The 17,997-nt window shown below is 42.1% G+C and overlaps 2 protein-coding genes across 3 annotated transcripts in view; both read left to right on the forward strand.

The window, feature by feature from the left end:
* rab3ip (RAB3A interacting protein (rabin3)) overlaps nucleotides 1–7,829 on the forward strand; it is a gene marked incomplete in the record, with an annotated part of 62,706 nt that extends 54,877 nt beyond the window's left edge. Inside the window, 2 exon segments of the mRNA NM_001020581.4 lie at nucleotides 4,140–4,209; nucleotides 7,360–7,829. Coding sequence (NP_001018417.3) covers nucleotides 4,140–4,209; nucleotides 7,360–7,442 — 153 coding nt within the window.
* The window catches only part of si:cabz01054394.7, a 202,854-nt gene that overhangs the window by 165,916 nt on the left and 18,941 nt on the right, over nucleotides 1–17,997 (forward strand). The gene's annotated exons all lie outside the window — the stretch shown is intronic.

The following is a 17,997-nucleotide window of genomic DNA, read 5'->3' on the forward strand; positions in this document are numbered from 1 at the left end:
ATCATCAGTTATGTGGTTGTCCCAGCCCTACACACACACATGCCAATCATCATCAGTTATGTGGTTGTCTTACCCCTACACACACATGCCAATCATCATCAGTTATGTGGTTGTCCCAGCCCTACACACACATGCCAATCATCATCAGTTATGTGGTTGTCTAACCCCTACACACACATGCCAATCATCATCAGTTATGTGGTTGTCCCAGCCCTACACACACATGCCAATCATCATCAGTTATGTGGTTGTCTAACCCCTACACACACATGCCAATCATCATCAGTTATGTGGTTATCCCACCCCTACATACACATGCCAATCATCATCAGTTATGTGGTTGTCTCACCCCTACACACACATGCCAATCATCATCAGTTATGTGGTTGTCTCACCCCTACACACACATGCCAATCATCATCAGTTATGTGGTTGTCCCAGCCCTACACACACATGCCAATCATCATCAGTTATGTGGTTGTCCCAGCCCTACACACACATGCCAATCATCATCAGTTATGTGGTTGTCCCAGCCCTACACACACATGCCAATCATCATCAGTTATGTGGTTGTCTAACCCCTACACACACATGCCAATCATCATCAGTTATGTGGTTGTCCCAGCCCTACACACACATGCCAATAATCATCAGTTATGTGGTTGTCTAACCCCTACACACACATGCCAATCATCATCAGTTATGTGGTTGTCCCACCCCTACATACACATGCCAATCATCATCATTTATGTGGTTGTCTAACCCCTACACACACATGCCAATCATCATCAGTTATGTGGTTGTCCCACCCCTACATACACATGCCAATCATCATCATTTATGTGGTTGTCTCACCCCTACACACACATGCCAATCATCATCATTTATGTGGTTGTCTCACCCCTACACACACATGCCAATCATCATCAGTTATGTGGTTGTCTTAACCCTACATACACATGCCAATCATCATCAGTTATGTGGTTGTCTTACCCCTACATACACATGCCAATCATCATCAGTTATGTGGTTGTCTCACCCCTACACACACATGCCAATCATCATCAGTTATGTGGTTGTCTTAACCCTACATACACATGCCAATCATCATCAGTTATGTGGTTGTCTAACCCCTACATACACATGCCAATCATCATCAGTTATGTGGTTGTCTTACCCCTACATACACATGCCAATTATCATCCTTTTATGTGGTTGTCTCACCCCTACACACACATGCCAATCATCATCAGTTAAGTGGTTGTCCCACCCCTACACACACATGCCAATCATCATCAGTTATGTGGTTGTCCCACCCCTACACACACATGCCAATCATCATCAGTTATGTGGTTGTCCCACCCCTACACACACATGCCAATCATCATCAGTTATGTGGTTATCCCACCCCTACATACACATGCCAATCATCATCAGTTATGTGGTTGTCTCACCCCTACACACACATGCCAATCATCATCAGTTATGTGGTTGTCTCACCCCTACACACACATGCCAATCATCATCAGTTATGTGGTTGTCCCAGCCCTACACACACATGCCAATCATCATCAGTTATGTGGTTGTCCCAGCCCTACACACACATGCCAATCATCATCAGTTATGTGGTTGTCCCAGCCCTACACACACATGCCAATCATCATCAGTTATGTGGTTGTCTAACCCCTACACACACATGCCAATCATCATCAGTTATGTGGTTGTCCCAGCCCTACACACACATGCCAATAATCATCAGTTATGTGGTTGTCTAACCCCTACATACACATGCCAATCATCATCAGTTATGTGGTTGTCCCACCCCTACATACACATGCCAATCATCATCATTTATGTGGTTGTCTAACCCCTACACACACATGCCAATCATCATCAGTTATGTGGTTGTCCCACCCCTACATACACATGCCAATCATCATCATTTATGTGGTTGTCTCACCCCTACACACACATGCCAATCATCATCATTTATGTGGTTGTCTCACCCCTACACACACATGCCAATCATCATCATTTATGTGGTTGTCTCACCCCTACACACACATGCCAATCATCATCAGTTATGTGGTTGTCTTAACCCTACATACACATGCCAATCATCATCAGTTATGTGGTTGTCTTACCCCTACATACACATGCCAATCATCATCAGTTATGTGGTTGTCTCACCCCTACACACACATGCCAATCATCATCAGTTATGTGGTTGTCTTAACCCTACATACACATGCCAATCATCATCAGTTATGTGGTTGTCTAACCCCTACATACACATGCCAATCATCATCAGTTATGTGGTTGTCTTACCCCTACATACACATGCCAATTATCATCCTTTTATGTGGTTGTCTCACCCCTACACACACATGCCAATCATCATCAGTTAAGTGGTTGTCCCACCCCTACACACACATGCCAATCATCATCAGTTATGTGGTTGTCCCACCCCTACACACACATGCCAATCATCATCAGTTATGTGGTTGTCCCACCCCTACACACACATGCCAATCATCATCAGTTATGCGTCCTGTTAGAGTCCCATGAAATCACGTCACTGAGCTCAATTGCTTATTATATATAAATTATACAATGCTGCATTTTATTGTCAGTAACAGGTAACTGCGTTGTAACAGGAAAACAGTAATTTATTTAATTATTTGTTAGTGAAAAAAGAAATTCCGTTATTAATGCTGTTTATTTATATTGCCACTATGCCCTACACTGGTGTTTTATTATTTTTACGCTTCATACTTGTTATTTTCTTCAATGATTTGTATACTCAGAGCACTTTGATAGATGATGGAAAAATTATTTATTTATTAAAACCGTGTGTAATGTATTTATTGTAATTTAATTAATTCATTCATTAATTTATTAATTATTATCCCTTCTTGAAATATGAAGTTGTTATTGAAGTTATTACTATGTAGTGTTTTTGTCTATATCGATCTTGCCATGAAATAGCCGTGAGTTGCTTATGTGGCAATAAATAAACAAACAAATGACAAAAACTTTAAAAAAAACTCATACAAAATGACTTTTGTGCTCAAGTCAAATAGGTTTTGAAGAAGTAAAGAGTGAATGTTGAATTTTTGGGTGCACTGGTGTAACATATCACTCCCAACGGTGCTAACAGAAATGTTTTTACACTCAGGTTTTGGGTTAATGTTGATCCTTATGTAGCAATCATTGCACCCGCATGACTCCATTATGCTTGACTTGTTTACTATTGGTTGCTGGGTTAGCAATACTACAGTCAGCCACTCTAACAACTTGAAGGAAATTCACCCAATTCACATTTGGGGTTTATTTGTCGTATTTTCTTGTGAATTTTTGGAAAAGATTTGCTTCATGACTATCAACAGAATTAAATAGTTTATTTTCTACACATGCTCAGGTTTTTATTTCTTCATCTTTTTTTATTGCTTCTACTTTAGTGTTATTGTCACGTGTTGGAATATCAAGCCAATTCCACGCGTGTTCAATAAGAAAAGGTCTAAAGAGAGTGTCTTCTTCAATGCCAAAAATATTAGTAATTTATTAGATACAAATGAATAATTCGATGACAGAGCTCTGTTACGTTACCCCAATGCAATACAAGAATTACATTCAAGAGGTTCGCAACTCACATTCATTTCCCTGACTCCAGCATATATACACAACTGATATTAACAGGTGGAGTTTGGTGTAACGTCCCTTATCAGTCATTCTGCAGTCTTTTGGCTCTTGTACCCCCAGACATACTTCCTCTTTCTGCCACCCTTCTCTGCATACCAGAACTGAACACTTACCTGCATCTTTAATATATTTCACAACTTCTACAAGCATCATGACAACTTGTGACATGTCTAGACTTTGTATTAAACAAAGGCCCCCACACTTATTCTTATTCTGATTTTTCCACTTGTCAGCATGTTCCTTAAAAAAGTATGCAGCACAGTAAAAAAGTGGTCAAGATGTGTTATAGTACAATAGAAAAGATTGATTAATCTGTTGTTAGTCTAAGCATTTTCTAAAAAATAAAAACACAAAAGTAATATAAATAAATACACGTCATACAACACACATCATTCTAATGTGTTCACTGAGACATAACAGGCTTTTCTTTTCTACAGATCACGTCGGTCTGCAACTTCTTCACCTACATCCGTTACATTCTCCAAGGACTCGTCAAACAGCAGGATGGTAAGCTAATGAATCATCTCATTGTATCACTTTTCAAAACTACACTTCGACATCCAAACTTGAAGCCGTTTTCCATATGGTTCATACTTGCCACTTTTACATCACTAAACTATGTCACACTAAATGCCTTTTTAAATATACGGATTTATAAATGCACTTTTAATGCAAGATTATTTAATAAACCCTGAGACATTTCTGCCTCTCCATTCTAACTATGTTCATCTTAAAGTTTAAATAAATGTATTCCCAGTGGTTTCAACGCATTTTATAAAGCAACATGAATGCATTACCGATTCACATTGACATGCATGTGGGTGATTCTCGATTTGTGAGTACACTTTGTGTCTTTAATGGCACAGCTTTAAAAATGACATTAAGTTACAAGTTATATTAAGTTACCTTTAAGGCAAGTCATTTCACTCGGCAGCCATCTTTGAAACGCCTCTCAGGCAGAATGCTTGGGCATTCTGTCTGAATGGGGAAACATCAAATTCCCCAAAACTGTTAGCCGAGCGTACGATTACATTACATATTTGGAATCACCTATAAAATTAAACAACATCTGCTTCATCCCAGCTAAAAAATCCAGCTTAAACCAGCCTAGGATGGTTGGCTGGTTTAGCTGGTCGACCAGCCTGGTTTTAGAGGGGTTTTCCAGGCTGGTTTCCAGCCTGGTCTTAGCTTGACAGGCTGGGAGATGACCAGCTAAAACCAGCTTTACCAGCCTAGCCAGGCTGGGAGCCCAGCCAAAACCAGCTATGTCCAGCTCTTAAACCAGGATGGTCAAGCTGGTTTTAAATGGTTTTAGCTGGTCACTTTCCAGTCTGACCAGCTAAGACCAGGCTGGAAATGGCCGGAAACCAGCCTGGACGTGGCCAAAACCTCTTTAAAACCAGGCTGGTCTACCAGCTAAAACCAGCCAAGCATCCTAGGCTGGTTTAAGCTGGATTAAGCTGGATTTTTCAGCATGGATAGGTTTCATTTCTAAATGTCCGAATCAAATACAATGAGCATTTTTTTCTGGTTGCACTAGCTAATGCACATGCGCATTCGAAATGAAAGCGATCACAACACCAACCTCATTTACGGCAGTTCTACGCATTATCATCCTGTGGATAAGGATCGTCTGATCGCGCTGCTCCTCTGAAGTAATTCCCAACCTGTTCTCGATGGCGAATCTCCTCCAGAAATGACAGCGACTCTTTCTTTACATGTTTGTTGCCGTTTGAGCAGCAGCTGCTGTCATGTGATGTGCGTTTGACAGGACGGACTGTACCTCGCGTTCGTTTCAAACAGATTACCAAACCAGAAATCTTTTGTTTCCAAGTGATTCCAGCGTGTTTGTTGACCACAAAATCTGTCGTAAAAGCACACGTCTAGTCCTAGCTTCTCCTCCGGAGAAACGTCAGACTATAGCGATAATCGGTAATTGGCTTCTGTACTAGAAGGCGGGGCTTCATTCGCCATATTGACGATACACTTTTCTCCATTCAAAACAATACAAGTGACATGTATTGTGTATTCGATAGTCTATTCTTTGATATAACATAGGCCTCGTGGTTAGAACATTTCTCGTGGTTTGAATGTGACAACGTTGTTAAAAAGTAAAATCATAGTCATTTTCTCTCAAGAAGTAGTTATGCTATGTTCACACCAGACGCGGAACGCGCGAAAAAAATCGCGCTATTCGTGCGTAAATAGCCACGTGAACATTTGAGATTACTCGCTTCATTCGTGCGTCAAACCCCGCTTCATTCGCATGTCAAATTCACTTCAGAACAGACGTGGATTCGCGTGATGGGCAGGGCTTCTGTCTGCCCGGTGACTGTAGCTTCGATGCTAAATGGCTAACATGGATTTTATGAAGAAAATAACAGTGTTTATGTGCTTTATGAAGGCTGAAAAACAGCGTCCATACGTTTAGGACCGTGTCTGAGTCCACTACATCCTTTCAGAGGTGCATCCAGCTGTGTGAGCTCATAAACTCCTCCAGAAACTGAACCTGGGTCACGGAGGCTTTCAACGGTGCTTCTGTCTGAGCCAAGCCCAGTTTCGCGTGGAGGTTTTCCCCGGGGACACCATCAACAGGTTCTACGTCACAATCACGCCCCCACAAGAGCAAGCTTCTGATTTGTTAACGCGCCGCGAATGTCCGCTAAAGTTCAGATTTTCGAACTCGAGAGATTCGCGCGAAACGCTCGTTAAGCGCGTCAAACGAGCAAAGCGCTCAATTTGCCCCGCGCGTCTTGCACTATTCGCACCGCGCAATTCACATCATTCGTGTCGCGTGTATCGCGCCGCAGGATGACTATTCGTGCGTTTGCATTGACTTAACATGTAAATCACTCGCGCTTGACGCGCGTTCCGCGTCTGGTGTGAACGCTGCATTACTCCACCCCATTTATAGCATCATTGTGGAGGTTTTATGTTTTAACCAACGTGGTTCGGTTTCGGGGAAACACTCATCACTACATCATTAATTTCCCGAACGATGCATCGTAGTGTGATAGTTTAGACATGAGTTATGTCGGGAAACGCACCCCAGAATAGCTCAGAGGCAGGTAAAAATACTTACACTCCACCACTGTATAACCACACTTTAAAAACTTTGCAGTTATTTGAGTGGTGGATGTAAAATGCTAAAGCAGATGCCAGCAGGGGGCGCCTAACCTGCGATCTGTGTGGGTCCTAATGCCCCAGTATAGTGGCAGGGATGCTATTTTGCTCAGTGAGCGCCGTCTTTTGGATGAGACGTTAAACCGAGGTCCCGACTCTCTGTGGTCGTTAAAAATCCCATGATGTCCTTCGAAAAGAGTAAGGGTTTAACCCCGGCATCCTGTCCAAATCTGCCCACTGGCCTCTGTCCATCATGGCCTCCTAACCATCCCCATATTCCAATTGGCTTCATCACTGTCTCCTCTCCACCAATCACCTGGTGTGTGGTGTGCGGTCTGGCGCAAAATGGCTGCCGTCGCGTCATCCAGGTGGATGCTGCACACTGGTGGTGGATGAGGAGATCCCCCCCCCCCATTGTGTAAAGCGCTTTGAGTGCCCAGAAAAGCGCTATATAAATGTAAGGAATTATTATTATTATTAGTAGTTCTCATGAAGGTTTCCCCTCTAACATTCACAACGCTGTGTTTTTCCAAGCAGAGCAGATGTTCTGGGAGGTCCTGCAGCTACGGAAGGAGATGTCCAACGCCAAGCTGGGCTTCTACAAAGATGAGCTGTGAACAGAGCCGTCACAGATGCGTGAACGCCACCGCCTGATCCCCGGCCGCTCTTTGACCGTCCTGTCAGAGCGGCTTCACAGGGACCACCACACCTTATTATATTCATTGATGATGAAGGACGAGAAGAAGACACTAAAGCATGAACTGTAGCCGGAGGTTGCGTTCGGTCGGATGAAACACTCAAATAAAGGCTCCTCAAGCTCTGTTAGATTGATTTGTTCAGTGCTGTAGCTAGCTGTATGCTGTTGTGCCGTTGTGTTTTGTGTATCTGGAATGTTCTGTTTGTACCACCATGTGTATTTTTCCTCCTCAGACTCGTCTAGCCTCCTTCATTTTGAGTTTAGTGCCTTTCTGGAAGCCTGAATAAAGTTCTGAACCTCCAGAGGAGAATGAGCGGTGGTGTTTGTCCGGGTGAAGCTAGGCGTGTGAAGGTACATCTCAAAGATTAGGAAAATCTCTTTGTTTTTGTTTTTTTTAGGAGCTTTGTGGAACTGATTTCCGACAATTATCTACAAAACATAAAACAGTTAAGGCTTAGATTTAAGATCATTTATTGATCATGATAGATTTCAGACCATACAATTCCATGAGTGCGGTTTATTTATAAACTAATTTCGAGAGGATCATGTGCTTATGATTGAACACAGCTGGTACCGCATCAGCTCCGTATAGTGCACCAATCAGATGAATACTGACACACTATAAATTACCAGAGCTTTCTACTCCAGTCGTCTTCGTCTTTAAGAATACGCCCTTCCACCCCTACTCTGATAGGGCGGCACTGCGGCCCAGCGGTTAGCACTGTTGCCTCAGCAAGAACGCCGCAGGTTCGGCCCCTCTACGAGGCTGGTCAGCGTTTCTGTGCAGAGTTCGTATGTTCTCTGTTTGCGTGAGTTTTTCCCGACTTTCTCCCATCGTTTTAAGACATACACCAGAAGAAAATTGACTACTTTAAAATAGCATCCTAAGACAACTCCTAGTCAGATACATCTCAGCATGTTCACAAGCAGGGGAGTTCTCGAGACTCAAACTCTCCTCTCGCCCTTCAAACGGGAGGGAGCCCCGGGCTCAAGGATATTCAGAGCTCAGGGCTCATTGATGGAAGTAAAACATTCCCAAATTAAAGGACCTTTATACATAATTCTGCTTAATTGTCTACAAAAAGGAATTGCGATTAGCAATATAATAATTAATATTACTTGAAGTGTTAAAGAACCAGTGGAATGTTTAAATGGAAAGAGTAGAAAATAGAATAGAGAGCGTTCGTAATAGGAGTGTTGACAAATAAAGGCTTGAGAATGTCCAGTGCTGTATCTGAAATTGCTCCCTTTACCATTATTCATTAGCACTGAGTGCAGAGGATGGGATGCCGTCTTATTTGTGCACATCACATTAGATAGTAGTATACAAAGTCTACTTTGTAACACCACAAGATGTTACACTGAGGGGGTTCACAGAATTTTATTCCACACATACTGAAATTAAAATAAACTCCACAAGCCTGTTTTCCCCCTTTTTCTTCTTGTTTAATTTCTCTACATGTGTATACAGTATATAGTCCACACAAACAAAAGTAATCAATATCCAAAACCAAGCAGTCGTTAAATGTAAACAGTCTGTGTAAATGATATAGATGGTTGGGTGAAGGTTGCGTAGATGGATTTGAGTGTGATGCAGTAATATCCACTTCCTCACACTGGGAAAACGGTAGTACGATGAGGTATTTAAGAGTCACTGACCGTCATTCCAAGTGTACGCATATAGTTCACTCGCCAATGAGAAGCATGAAGAATGTTGAAACCAAATCATTGCAGTCCATTGAAAGTACCAACAAACACCTCATCTGAACATCTCTTGGACAACAGGTCCTGTCTACATAAGAAATAAACATAGGGCAAATCACAACTAAATATTGAAAATACTTTTCACGCTTAAAACGTATTCAATACTCACATTCGAGCAGCAACAATAATGTTCTCAAAACAATCAGAACCGGAGTGGGTCGGTAGCCTAAGTTTACCATGTGGTTCCCTCTCAATGACTGTAAAAAATATGGACGACGCGACAGCCCCTTTTCCCATTGAACGCCTTGAGGGCAAAACGCCTGCTTGACGGGCTGAAACTGTCTCAAAAGACTGCTGAAATTGGAGCCTTGACATGCGCAGAAGGACTGTCTGATGGAGCCAGAGGAGGAGCCGCGAAAATGAGCGGAGTCGAGCTTCCAACCAAACGCTTTATGTAAAATCAACCACGCCCCCAAAACTTCTCAGCATGCGTTTGATGTCATATCAACACAAATGGATGTAATAACGTTAACAAATATGAGGGTTTTATATATTCAATCGCGCCAGCTCCGGGCCGCAGCACATAACATACTCGCGGCGTCGCGGGCTGATTCCGGCTCGCATGCGGCAGCGCCGGCTCGCTCGGCCGCCGCATCTGGCTCGATTGACTGGGGCTAGAATCGGGCAGTGAGTCCAGGCATCCGGAGTAGGTCCAGCAGAGGTAGTCAGTCTGAGCTCTGAGGGGTAAATCTCCGGCAGGCGAGAATCTAGCCGGAACTGGCCCGAGTGTGTTTTGCTATCTGGGTGGTTAGGCGTGTATCAGCAAACTAATAAAGCCCGAAAAAAAGCCCTGACCTCAGCGAATAAACAGTGTTCCACCAGGATCATGTATGTCAGAAACTGTAGTTTACTGCTGAACTCATTTTGTCATGGTAAAATAACACAGAAATCGAATAATAACACTTCAGTCTCCTGCCGAAGCTCAGACGCGCTGAGAAACTGTCAATCACAGCTGTCAATCACGATGACACGCCCAGCATTAAATTACTGCTAAAAACAAACTGTTTACAAAAATGAAGATCTGCACCTATTTCAGCACAATAACCAGTGCCTTAATCGACCAGAACCATCTTTCGGGACATTTTATTGCAAGTGTAATAATTTTTTTTAATTTGGGCTCAAGTCTCCTTCATTAACACGGAGGAGGCGGGCTTTATGACTTGTACTGCAGCCAGCCCCCAGGGGGCGATCTAACGGCCGAGACCTTCGCTCAAACGCAGGCTTGCGGCAGGCTTGTTCCCTCTACCAAACACGACTCACTTGCTCTATGGTGAGCTGGAATATATCCAGTTCTCACTCCCCTCTAGTGCAACCTAGTGGCCTGTAGTAATATTGCAACCAGTGCTTCTCACATCACAAGAAACTAAAACAACAATTAAAGCATGTAACGTTTGTTCGTTACAACTTTGATTAAATAAAATGTTTTGTTTTTTTTAAACTTACACCAATAGGATTCCGTTCCCAGTGATGGGTTGCGGCTGGAAGGGCATCCGCAGAGTTAAACATGTGCTGGATAAGTTGGCGGTTCAGGCGACCCCAGATTAATAAAAGTACTAAGCCAAAAAGAAAATGAACGAATGAAGAGGATTCCCAGTAGATGCCATCTTGTGGCCAGACGTGTAATTTCATTTTTCACAGTGCATTATTGCTGTTCTCTAGCTGGTGAGTGCACATGGGTTGTGCATTGATTATTGTGAAATGGATTGAGTGCACTTCAAAACATTCACTATGGTTTCAGACACCATCAGAAATGGCTGCTTTGTCAAATTGTGCTCTATTTAAGGGTAACACATGACGTCACACGGGTCCCCGGTTGCAAAAAAAGGACAGGCTGCAATGGGAAAGATGTCGTGTTGTGCGGTAGGATGCCGAATTCGAGTCCAAAAATAGAAAACGTAACTTTTACCATACACCACACACTGCTTTAATGCCGACTGCAGACGTCTTCGGCTCAATGGGAGCTGAATGAAGTGAGGAGCTAATTAGAAATACTGAACTCTGCAGTTCTCATGTCATATCAGGTCAGTTCACGCTATGCTGAATCAGACACATCACTCGTTTTTGATTGCAGAAATGATTCCAGCAAAAACAGTTACATATGGTGAATTAAACTGCGGACGCTGAATGCTAAGAATGAAACGTGAAAGTTACGTTTATTAAAGTAAAGTTGGTTTTATATTCACACATTCATTCCGTGACAACTTGTGACAAACTCACTATATTGTTTACCACTGCACTTTGAATATTCGGTCTGAAATAACCTGCAAATGTGACTTGAAAACAACATTAACACTATTTATTTGACTGTGAACATGTTGTACTTTGATAGTCATTGGCTGCTAATAAGATTTCGCTATTTAGAGTTTGCAAATAATGCTTTCATGAAATTATATTGTTAAGGAGAACGTCTGAATGTGCGAATATAAAACCGACTTTACCTCGTTCACATATCCTGCCGTACAGGTGCAGTTCGCTGTCAGAATGCAGTCGTTTTGCATGTTGGGTTAGTTAATTATCCAGGCCTTAGCTTGTATAACGTTAACTCCGTCTTCTTTCCTTGTCTTTGGCTAAGCAGAATCTCGGTTTTTAGCTCTACATAGTGTTGAATCTGGTCATCATGGAGCATTATTTCTTGCACATGACCACACAAAACATCATTGTTGGCATCCAAAGACTTGTAGACCTTTAACTTCTCTCTTGTAAAATCACTCGGAGCTTCATTGAGATTGTATATTTGGGACTGGATGCTTGGTCTTTTCCTCTTATCCAATATCCATTGGGTGGGTGCTATCGCAAATGGAGCTGTCAGATGAACGCCGCTCACTTTAACGTTAATTTTGCCGAATCACTGTGCCTATCACTGGGCGACGAGCTGTTATAATATGCTGAAAGCGTTATGTAAATAATACATACAATGCGTAATCAATATATCTTATTTCTAAGACAACAACAAACTCACCTCTGGTGTCATTCCCTCGCTGTAAATGCTAGCGCTCCCGGTTTTTTCTGCCACCTCCCTGCGCGCGCATCCTGAATGTTTACAAACATGGTAATTGGTCTATAGGTGGGCATTTCAGATACAGCCTGAAGGCCAGTGCACACCAGGATGCTTTTTTGTTCGCGTTTCGACGTCAAACACCTCGTGACTAAATAAAACGCCAGGCGTAAGGACTCGTACATACCGGGAAGCTTTTCGTTTGCGTTTATTGTCAGCGTTTTTTTTAGACGTTTTTCCGGATTCAAACTGGCGTCGAGCAGAAGAGTATGCAAAATCACTCCTTGACGTTAGATGGCGTTACACAACTTTTAGCTTCTGACATCCGCTTGTAACACAGAAGAAGGCAGAAAGTTGACACGCTTGTTCGAACAAGCATGGATGGTTCAAGTAGCAGCTCCAGCTCTAGCGATGAAGAAATGGTTATTGTTCACCAGGGCAATAAGCACACTGTAAAAAATAAATCCGTAAAATTTACGGTAAAAGCTGTGGTTGCCAGTACTTTACCGTTAAAAACACGGTACAAACCGTAAAAGTAATTTCTTATTTTTACGGTAAACTACCGTATTTTAGAAATTTATGGAGGTAATATGTCTGTATTTTGAATGACCAGCATTTACAAATCTTTTGTTACACAGTTAGACACGTTAGCACACCCACATTCACGTGGTGATGAAGAAGTTACATAATAAGCCAATGCTCATCACAATCAACTTTTCCCACAAGCAGAAAAGCGCATCAGCATATAGAAGGTGCTCAGTGTCATTCACACAGCTACTAAACACCAGTATGGTAAACATTGTTTATCAACATTAGATGTAACATAAATCTCTAATGTACATAACTGATGGGGAAACAACTAAAAAGATTCATATTAATGTCAACAAAATGCATAAAAAGTGATGTGCCATGCAGGGAATTCTGGGAAAGTCAATTTACGGTTATTCGCCGTATATATCAAGTAAACATACTGTTAACCAGGTTACGGATTTGTATTGTAGCATTTGTACAGTTTTTTACCATTGAAATCACGGCCATTTTTTACAATGCAGCTCCACGTTCATATCGCCTCTGGGCATCTTCTTCAATGTGCGCTCGCATTGACAGTTTTGCGCTTGAGCGCCTCCTAGTGCTGTTTTAATGCTAATTGTGATACTTGTTCATACACTTGTTTGAAGAGCAAGTAGTGACTGTTTTCTGCTCTTTATTATTCCTATAGTCATTTCCCCCATAGGGAGCTGAATGGGAAGTTCTAATACGATCGCAGAAGCGAGTGCACTTCCACATCGCAGATTAAGGTCAATATTCATTCATTCATTTTTTTTCGGCTTAGTCTAAGTCAGAGGTCGCCACAGCAGAATGAACTGCCAACTATTATGGCATATGTTTTTTACCAGGCTGATCTCACAAGGAAACGGAAGTATTTTACATTTTGTCAGTTTAGTGGCTATTTCGTACGAAGCGAGTCTTACGAAAATGTACGATTTATAAAGGAGGCGTGGCACCTAACCCCGTCCCTAAACCCAAACCGCCATTGGGTGATGAGCGAATCGTACTAAATTGTACGAATTAGATCGTACGAACTCATACGGATTCGCGACTAAATCAGAAAGTTGAGAACTGCCGTGAGATTTTGTTGGTTTTTACACAGCGTACACCTTTTACAACCCAGTACTGGAAAACACCCATACACACTCTCATATACTTACACACTCATACACTACAGCCAATTGTATTTACCTAATTCCCCTATAGCGCATGTGTTTGGACTGTGGGGGAAACCGGAGGAAACCCACGCCAACACCGGGAAAACATGCAAACTCCACACAGAAACACCAACTGATTTAGTCAGGACTTGAATCTGATTCAAGTGAGACTGATTCCAGTGACGCTCCAGGGACAGACGAGTCTTCGCTGAGGCCAGCTTCCAGCCTCCACTGCTGAGACTGCAGCTCTGCACAAGACTTTTGGCCAGCGGAGAAATTAAAACGGTCGCGCCGAACTGAGTCTGGTTTCTCTCAAGGTTTTTTTTCTTCACTCTCCTATTGGTGAAGTGTTTTTTCCCTCTCCGCTGTCGCCACTGGCTCGCATGGTTCAGGATCTGAAAAGGTACTCATCGATGAATTTGCTCTTCAGTGTTTGGACTCTCAGTAATGACTTTAAAGTGAGCTGTGACTTTAAAATGACACTGAACTGAGCTAAACTGAACTGAACTTAAACACTAAAAACTGAACTACCCTGATCCGGTTACTATGACCATTTATGTGAAGCTGCTTTGACACAATCTACATTGAATTGAATTGAATTGAATTGAATTGAATTGAATTGAATTGAATCAGCAATCTTCTTGCTGTGAGGTGACAATGCTAAGCACTTAGCCACCATGCCGCCCTATTAAGGTCAATTTTTACAACTATTTTGGCAGCATGTCACTCTCACAGTGCATCCTTATGCCGTTACTCATCAGCACACAAATGCACAGCTGCTCACTGTATATAAAGGGAACCAAAGTTCTTGCGCTCGCATGCCACTTTCAACAGTGGACCCCAGTGTTTATACAGTCGCTCTCTTGGCTCTTTTGCATCCAACATATTCAATACAAGGCCTGAATGTTTTCATGCCATCTAATGCAGGGATTCCCAAACTTTTTTGTTCCGGGACCCACCTAGGCAAGTAATTCATTCTCAAAACCCACCATAATATTTTAAAATGGAAAAATGGGTAAAAAAACGTCTCCATTTAAAGCAGTCAAAAATATATGGCTGTGGCTTTTTGGATTTTGCGATTTGAAATGCACAAAATGAGGCTCGAAGTGCTTTTGGTGGGATGCTGGCTGTAACTGGGATCATTTTTCTGTTGAAAAAGATACTCTTCGTTTTTTAGAAGAGAATACGATCAACATTTTGATCAAGCCCCTTTGTTAATGTTAGAATGCAAAGATCTATAGACCTTTTTCCTGGAACGCAAAATGACCCATTATGCTTTGCGTGTATGCTGCGCAAGGAGAATGCAAAGAACTTCCGGTCGGCAGCTGATGCGTGTAAACAGTCACATTTGGACAGCTTTGAAACGAGTTTTAATCTATTTTACCTGCTTTTATCCTCTTTGAACTAATCCTGTTGTCCATCAGCAGCATCTCCTGGACTGATCATTTAAAGAAATGCGATCTAATAGGATGGAAAACAGCTGCTGTGAGGCGGTTTCCCCTCGTTGTCAGACGGCATCTTCTGCAGTTTAAATGAAGCCTCGTCATCGCTAAAGTCAACATTTTCTCTTTATTTCAAATATAACCAGCCCAAACAAATGTTATTCACCAAAAAGCCTGTACTGTGCCACTGACACACTGATTTAATAACTGTGACAAAGTGAAAAAATAGGCTAGTGTCATTTCGAAATTACAGAAAAACACAAACCGTGGTAAAAACAACACACGGAATAAAACAAACGGCTCGCGATTAGAATGAACAGCAAATCAGCCAGCAGAGGATCAATAATAACATTTTTGTAAGTGGCTCGACTTTCATACCTGTTAAGTTTCATGCCAGTACTCTCTCTCTCTCTCTCTCTCTCTCTCTCTGTGTGTGTGTTAAAGAGCCGCTGAGCTAACAGCTGACTGGCCGGGAACGCACACACTCTGGCTGTTTCTCAATATGCGTTCTTCAGCGGTCTTGCGTCCTCGTGCTCTCGTGAAACGTCATCATCAGCTGCCTAAGTTCAGTTCCAATACTCCAGACCGCAAGTACGGAGGACACGTGAAACTTCCCGGATGTGATCTTGATATCGAGGATGCACCGATGCAGACTTGAGCACCGAACTCGCTCTGGAAGTCCCAGAAGTCATTGCGACTGGAGGTGGGAAGCGCTGGATTTTATTTAGATTTATTATTAAAGTTCATAGATATGAATTATTTACCTCAGGAGTTTCCCTAAATGAAACGGTGAAAGTAAACATTACCATGGACATCTTTATAAAGGAATAAACACATTAAGGGTGTTTGTTTGCTGAAATTCGTATTAAAATCTGTTTTATTTATATTGTGCAGAGCATATTTATAATGTTTTTATGCAAAGTATATATTTTGAAAAGGGGAAAAACAAATCGTCGTATGAAGGCTGTAATGTTTAAATAATTTACCATTTAAAACACGTGAAGGTCATGTGACCATCAGGAAGAACGCAGCATCTCAATTCTCAAAGGACGCGTTCTCCGCCCTCGCGGTCTCCTGAGTTCGTTCTTCCGAGGACACCTGGCAAGACCGCTCTCCACAAGAAAGCAAATCCGTTCTCTGCGTTCTTGGAATTGAGAAACAGCCACACTGTATTTCTGACGGCAGACACGTGAACTAGGAGAAAGTTTGTCTCGTATTTCTGACGCGCTTGAACCACACGTGACAGATTATAACGGCTTTAACAGACACATTTCTAAGTCGCGTGTCACAAAAACACTCTGTTATCCATTAAAAACGCTATTGAAACCCATTTTCAGAGCGCAAATTACCAGTTGTACACGCTGTGAACGCAAGTTTTTAGCATTCTACTGGAAGACGCTGGTCGCTATGGCGCCCTCCATGCAGCAGCCGTGAAAAAGGTCTATAATGAAAGCATTCGACTACTTTATTAACTGTTTGTGCTCATTTAAGAGAAAATTAGTAGTGACCCTCTCAAGGCAGGCGTTGCTGATTTGCAACAGTTAATATTTAACTACCTTATTACTCCAGATGCATATTTCATGAGTTTTTCTACTCAGAAGTACCACTGCAGGACTTGGTTGTCCATTAGCAACAAACAGTTTCCCCACTTGCTCAACAGATGACACAAAAGACGAAAACTGTATCTTGGAGTACCACATGACAAAGTGACTTGGAAACATGACCTACTCAATGAGGATTTGAGATATTGGATTTGGATCCCATATTGTTTTTGTTGTTGTTCCGCCACTAAAAGTGCAATTTGTTACATTGTTTGAAAAGTTGTATATATAAAGTTATTGTTCATATCATATTCAGTTCGTCAGTGTCTAATCACCACACTGGGCCAATGTTGCAAATCTGCAACATCTCAGAACGCCTTGCATGTGAAAGTCTCTGGCTGTTTCTCAATATGCGTTCTTCAGCGGTCTTGCGTCCTCGTGCTCTCGTGCAACGTCATCCTCAGCTGCCTAAGTTCAGTTCCAATACTCAAGACCGCAAGTACGGAGGACGCGTGAAACTTCCCGGATGTGATCTTGATATCGAGGACGCACCGATGCAGACTTGAGCACCGAACTCGCTCTGGAAGTCCCAGAAGTCATTGCGACTGGAGATGGGAAGCGCAGCATTTTATATTAATTTATTATTAAAGTTCAGAGATATCACTTATTTACCTCAGGAGTTTCCCTAAATGAAACGGTGAAAGTAAACATTACCATGGACATCTTAATAAATTAATAAACACATTAAGGGTGTTTGTTTGCTGAAATTCGTATTAAAATCTGTTTTATTTATATTGTGCAACATATATTTATAATGTTTTTATGCAAAGTATATATTTTGAAGAGGGGGAAAACAATAAATAGTTGTATGAGTGCTGTCATGTTTAAATAATTTACCATATAAAACGCGTGAAGGTCATGTGACCATCAGGAAGAACGCAGCGTCCCATTTCTCAAAGGATGCGTTCTCTGTCCTCGCGGTTTCCTGAGTTCGTTCTTCCGAGGACACCTGTTAAGACCGGTCTCC

The sequence above is a fragment of the Danio rerio genome, chromosome 4 (genome assembly GCF_052040795.2).
Source record: "Danio rerio strain M-AB ecotype USA chromosome 4, GRCz13ab, whole genome shotgun sequence".
NCBI lineage: Eukaryota > Metazoa > Chordata > Actinopteri > Cypriniformes > Danionidae > Danio > Danio rerio.